Source organism: Falco cherrug, chromosome 7 (genome assembly GCF_023634085.1).
Source record: "Falco cherrug isolate bFalChe1 chromosome 7, bFalChe1.pri, whole genome shotgun sequence".
NCBI lineage: Eukaryota > Metazoa > Chordata > Aves > Falconiformes > Falconidae > Falco > Falco cherrug.
Window position 1 is genome coordinate 18,911,139 of NC_073703.1, and position 6,877 is coordinate 18,918,015.

A 6,877-nucleotide genomic window follows, 5' to 3' on the forward strand; every position below is an offset into this window, starting at 1 on the left:
TCTGCTGATTTCAGGGTGAGAGAAGTGAAGGAAAAGTCACAAAGGCAATTTCCTGAAAGGCATGACTGGAACACAGCAGTATAAAGGTATATGTACAAGCAGATGGGGAATAAGAGAGTAACATACATCTCACTCATCGTCCGTTGAAGACACAGGCAGTTTGAAGTAATGGAATGATACACAACAATCTGTAGGTATGGAACAAAGAGGGGAAGCCTGTGATTGATGTGTAATTGAGCACGATTTACTACAGGAGACAATGCTAAGGAGAATGCAGGGGTCATCATACAGCCATGCTTGTACAGCTGACTTATAGAACAAGGCCTGTATCAGAAATGGCCTCAAGCTAAAGAGGCAGTTTCAGTTGACAGGGAATAGTTGGATGCAGCTAGAAAACAAGACAACAGAGAATAGGAGCAGTTTTCACAAACCTTTTGGACAAGGCAAAGGTGAATAAATACATGAAGGGACCAAGTCACTAAAAACTTGGAAAGCATGGGCTTTTCTCACTGGAATTTTGACAGAAATAAGAATATGGACTAAGAAAGATCCTAACAAATGAAGATGCACGAAAAGCAGACTGCATATTCACAAACAGCAGATATGGATGGTGTGAGGCTAAAGGGAATTACTCAACTTTCTGATCTGGTAATTGTTTTTAAGGTCTTGACGAACAAAAATCACAAAAAATCTCCACGGGTGAGAGGTATCATTAGTTAAAGTAAGTATAGCGCTCGATCTGCAGTCCTTAACTAAAGCACTGTTGAGCTCAGGGCAGCCCAAGTCAGGTCACGAAATAAACAGATCTGTGATGTGGGGTCAGGCCTGTTGTCTGCAGGACATTTCGCATGGCCTGGCCTGCTCAGAGCAGAGCGGCAGGTCTCTGCGCTGGCTCATTCTGCACAGCTGGTATAAGTGACTGTCATGGGGGCTGGTGGAGTTTGTGCTCTCTCACAAAGCCGCACAGTTGTTGCTGCTTCAGCACTTGCCTGTGGTCTGGGAGTAAGTGCTGAGGTTATACGTGCTGTGATGCGATGTAGGTTTCTTCCCAGTTGATGAAGAGCAGGGAAATGACCTTTATTTTTTTTTTTTTTAAAAAAAATCAACCTGGTTTTTAAAGAACCAGTTACGGTATTGTCTAACCATCAGCTTTGTTAGTGTCCCTGGCCTGCATCTATGCAAAGCAGATTTACAGCACTTTCATACCTAAAATTGAGCCTTGCAGCTGTATAAACTAGCCCAGGCTCAAACCACCTCTGGATTTAGGTTAAATGTTTTTAGTGAGGCTATGGCTGAGGGAATAGCTATACTTAAGGGATGAGCTGAATGTGCCCCTTAGCCTGCAGTGCTTGGTTATCTAGAAAAAACTTGAATCTCTTTACTTAGAAAAATGATTTCAACTAAGTTTGTGAAAATGCTGGGAAGGTTACCTAGGCTCAGTCACAGGCCATGAGTTGCCAGGATAGCAAATGGTCAGATGGAGGAAGGGAGGACAAGGATGGGAGATGCCAGGGCTTTTGCTCCCATTGTCCCTGTCCAAGGCAGAGGTATGTGCTTTCCAGCACTTGGCATGTGGGCAGCTGTGGCCTCTACCCCATTCAGTGTAGAGCTGCAGCCAGCCTTGTCCGATGTCAGGGCAAGACTTAAGTTCACAACGGAGAGTACATTTTGGGAACCTGCTGCAATGTCCTGTACTGAACATCTGGTAACAATAAATGGGTTAATCCATAAAGCTTCTTGGGTTTAAGTAAAGACTTCAACTTAAATTTGATTAGAAATAACTTATTTTCAGGTCTGCTTATTTCTGTACATCTACTTTACAGGATTTGCTCAGTAGAAACCTGAGCTAGAGTAGCTAATATGTCAGCTGGGGGCCAGGCGCAGAATAATACCAGAAAGGTAACCACAGTCTGCAACCAAGACAGGGACAGAGCAGAGGATATAAAGGAGCGAGGGAGAGAGAGAAAATGAGATTTGCATCAGGAAAAGGAGGAAGAAAGTAGCTGACCAGTTGGTTTGCTCTGCATTGACAAAATGTCATTGCAGCGTTTTCTAGATGCCTAACAACTTCCCAGTGGAGGTGAGAACATGTTTCACAAATCAAGATGATCAGTTTGATTTTCTAGGTTATCTTTCATGGATGCTAGCAGTGGTTCACAGACCATAGGAAGAATTATCAGACCAGACAGAAGTAAAGTAGAAGTCAAAACAGAGAGAAGTACATACAGGCAAAACTGTCTTAGTGTTCAAGAGGCACATAGAGGAGTCAGCTAAAAATACCAGCTTGTACTCGGTAGTACTGTGAGAGGTGGATTCTCAGCCAGAAGGATGGTGACAACATAACAGTAACACAGTTACGTTAGCACTGTCTGACTTTAGATTGTCACTGCATAATCACTGCCACATGTCTGTGTGCTTCATAACATCAAGTTATAGATAACCTGGACCTGCTTGCCAAGTCAGACAAATGGTGGTTAATTCTACCAAATGTAGGCAGAACATTTCACAGAGCAATACCTCCCATGCAGAGTTGCTTGCCCTGCTTTCTTCCACTAGACTCTAGACAGCTGCCCTTTTTGACACCTACTTCCAAAGCTCAGCATCCACAGACTTACTGTTAAGATTTGATTTTTGAGGTTGCTTTCTAACAATATCTTTGTGAATGTATGTGACTTGAAGTTATTCAGGTGCTTCAGATGCCTCTGGACAGGCCAAAGATATGTCTAAGAGCCGCCTTGACCATAGTGTAAAATAAGCTGTTACCATGACAAAATAACTCAAGATTGATGAAGTGAATCCCTTTTTCTGAACAATGAGCACAGAAGGCTCCCCCGTGCTCAGAAATTAAATAGGAGACTTTAAAAATATTTTAGAGTTTCAAGATTAGTTTATACAAGTCGCGCTAATCACACATTCTAAGATGTTATTGCTGATGATTGTTACTCCTACCCTTTTACTAGCTGGCAGCCAGAAGAACATTGCCTGAGAGGGATCTCACAGTCTGATCCCACATGCAACTTAAAAATTAGTCTTAAAGGGTTTTGGGGTGTTTTTTTTTAATATTCTCAGGTGATGTAAATGAGCATTCAGTCCTCACTGATACTAATAGAGCTGGATCAATTTGAAGCTGCTTAGCACCTGGCCCAAAGATCTTTATTTCTTAATCAGAAAGAAAGCCCAGGGATCTCACTTTGGGATAGCAATACCTTCCACAAATGTGTTTGCTCAGATTTCCATCAGGAGTCTCTGTCCTAGATATTTTATTTGCATAACAGTCATAATAGAGTCACATGCCTAATATAGCGGGACACAGCAAACAAGTGGGTGAGGAGAGCCGAGCTGTTTCTTTAAGCTGTATCATACCATATATCGATTTAAAGATACAATTTTTGCTTGCATTAAGTTTATTAGTTTAACAGTTTCTAGTCTAGCCTCATTCTGTTTTAGATTAAATCATTAAGGCTTTACGCATGTCAGCAAGGAAAGGGCAGTCTGAAGATTTTAGCAGCTCTGTGACCAAAAGGAATGTGACTGTAAAATGCACTGTTCTTCTTCTACTTGTCTGTCACTTGCCTATTTTTATTTTAGAGGAAAACCTCAGCAGAAACAGATAAAAGATTGAGAGGTTTCAGATTTATTAACTTACTGAACAGAAAGACAAGGAGATTTAATAGGGTTTTTATTTTGGTTTTGTCGTCTTGTTTGGTTTCTTTTGATGAGCTGATGATAAATGAATGTAAAGAGCACCGTTGTTTAACAGTGGCCTTGCTCTAAAATAGCTTTATGAGAACGACAAATTTATGGTGTGACACTAGAGGAATAGAGGAGCATTAAACCAAGAGGAAGAACTGATGCCCTGAAAATCTGTGAATGGACTTGGGATTCTGCACTACTGATAACTGTGTTTGTTAGGACTGAAGTTTGCATTTAAGAAGGATGCTGAAAATGTGCCTTCCTCTCCCCCAGTGTAACCCACCTTCCTGAAAAAATCAGGGTTTTCATCTGGTACACTCCTTGAGGACAAGAATAAGCAGAGGATTTTTATTCCTCTTAACCTGGCAATGCTTTTTGGTGACTGACCAAAATTCTGTGTACCTGCTGGGCTAACAAGTGAGAAGGAGGCATTCACTGACCAGGGAGAAAGAGATTAGGGAACAGGAAATCTGCTGAATATATGAATTTATGGTATGCATGTTTAAAAGTGAAGTGCATGCAGCAAAACCAGGATTTATGAATCTCAGCCTAAATGACTGTGCAAATCTTCAGGAGTCCTTACAGGGGAGTCTACACCTTAAATACCAATATGGTAATTTCTTTGGTGAAAATATACTAGTGTTGATAAACGTTAGTCAGTGCACACTGCAATTTTAATAAGCTGAAAAACCACAATGAGTAACACTGCGATAAAGAGTTATGTGATCTGTTTTGCTCCTGAAAATTTTGGGTGAAATTTTCAATTTATCTGCTTGACTAACTGGTCATTTTGTGCTTTGCTGTATAGAGGCAAGCTAGTGTACTGCAGGTACTGTGTTACATTATGCAATTTTATGGATATAGATGGGCAACAGTGAAATTCATTTCCTGGTGAGTGTGCCTTCCTGGTCTCTTCAGTAAAGTGTAACAAACACACGTGTGTAATGAACAGGGCACACTGTGAATCCAAAACAAATCCATAGACTAAATGTTTGTTTTCCTTACTGATTTTCCAAAGATTTATTTTATGCGGGTAGAAGATGAGTACATTCATCTTAATGACTGCACCTGCATAAAATCATTCTTTGCCATCATGTGCCATTTTACATAATTATAGAAGTTGGTACATGCAGTCCAGACTGAAAATGAGTATGTTCATAACAGAAAATGCAGCCTGTATTTGCTAAACAGCTAGGAGGGAGAGGCAGGAGGAAGAGACTTGTTAAATAAAAATAATAATAAGGATTTTTTCTTTTCTTGTCTCTTTAGCAGAAAATAAGAGCAGAGTACCTAATTTTCTAGCACTCATAAAGATGTATCTCATACTTACAATATAAAATGCATCCCACTGAATAATTTGAAGAAGCATGTATAACAAAATTATCTGATGAGTGTGTACAGTTCTCTGTAGTAACATTGCAAACTCTCTCAAAAGAATGCACGAATTTGGATCCAGTGTTAATCCAAAGTAAAATGATTTTCATAGGCGGTAAGAAGACATATATAAAAAAAGATACAGACACAAGGCTACCATTTCTTAAAGAGGCAGCTAACACTATTTTCATGTGTTACAAGGTATTTGTCAGGCTTATACTGCATCCTTTTTTATAAGTATAATAATATTTAAATGTAGGTATTGAGCCATCTCCTTCTCAGATGGACACATGCAAGAGAAACAAAACACTCTTTGGGATGTGCTCGCAGGGCAGAACAATAGCAAACTGTCTTGTCCAGCCCTTGCTAACTTTTAAACATCTGCTTCAGCAACATGCTACACACTATGAGACCAAAACAAGGTTCTCTTCCATCTTTCACAAAGCTGTAATCTATTAAGCCATTTGGCCATGAGAATGATTAGGTGCATACCTCTGCTTTGATCCTCCTTACCTACAGGAATGGTCATTCCATGGATTTTGTCTGCCCAACCGGCATAATACCTCAGGGTTTTTATGACTCCCTGAAGATCAACATAGAAAGCTTGCAAGAAAGGTTTGCCACTGTTCAGTGATTCCATAGTCTAGAGGACAAGAAAAATTAAAGAGATATAAGTACAGTAGCATTTTTAGACTATTGTAGTTAATAATTCACTGCAATAACAGCTCTTCAATCACGACAAAGATTTTAATGAAGACCAACCATTATTGGTTATGCCTTGGCATAGTCTTAGCCTAGAAGATTCAGAACAACTACCTGGTCCTTTTTGCAAATGTGAACAAAAAGAATTTTCCTTAAAAAAAATCTGGTTCCTTCTGGAGTATTCTGGAATTACTATGATTTTAAGAAGAGTGCGTGAGTGTGTGTTTATGTGTGTGTGTCTGTGTGTCTTGTGGGTTTGCGTGTGTATCCACATGCATGTACATGTGCCTGTGTGTATTTTGGACCTAATAGCCACTGTGTTTGGTCCAGATATATAAATGCTAAATTGCTTTAATCAGGAGCCAAGATAAAAATGCCTGTCAAACTCGGTTCTGTTATGTTAATGATAACAGCTGAGAAGGGGCTCCTTGTAACCCCATATTAATGATCTGAATCTGCAAAGAGAAGAATGGACATATCCCTCTTCATATAATTGATGTGAATATAAAAATTTCTCTATATGGCTGCCAAGACTCCTGCTGAGGCCTGAGATATCTATACTGTACAGCCAGTTTATTTATTGCCATCAAATAAACAAACTCTCCTCTAGGGAAGCTCATAAATTAACGAGCTAATGTCCTTATTTTTAAGTTAATATTCCTATTTTTAAAGTATCTTATAAGCTATCCTCTTAGGGGTTCCTGAGATCATTTAGCGAAAAGAATCCAATAAAATATCCTAAGATGTTGAGTAGCTTAACTCATTCTCAATAGCTGTCTAATAGAAATCATTAAGAACGGGCAAAATACGCCCATGTGTAACACACCAACCATCAAATGAGTTTCTATAGAGAAGAATGGAGGCCTAATTCTGCACTGACTTATATCCCCAAGAGCAATTAATGGCATTGCCTGCAGTGCAATTCAGTAAAGAACTTGGCTCTAGAAATAAAAATCAAATGACAGGCAGAATAAACTTGATTTGCTGTGCACTTCCTTCTCCCTGTGGTGATTTTACAGTATACACTGGTGGTAAGATGATTTAAGTGTTGACAAAGCTGGAATTAAGATGTTCACCAGCTTAGTTCAAAGCATTTGACATGCGGAAA

At 39.6% G+C, this 6,877-nt stretch overlaps 1 protein-coding gene across 2 annotated transcripts in view; it reads right to left on the reverse strand.

Annotated features, from left to right (window-relative positions):
- The window catches only part of ALDH1A2 (aldehyde dehydrogenase 1 family member A2), an 82,192-nt gene that overhangs the window by 25,717 nt on the left and 49,598 nt on the right, over positions 1 to 6,877 (reverse strand). For both annotated transcript variants that reach the window (XM_027800091.2, XM_005435487.3), the window contains one exon: positions 5,581 to 5,710. In XM_027800091.2, the coding sequence (XP_027655892.1) occupies positions 5,581 to 5,710 (130 nt within the window). The remainder of the gene's footprint in view (positions 1 to 5,580; positions 5,711 to 6,877) is intronic.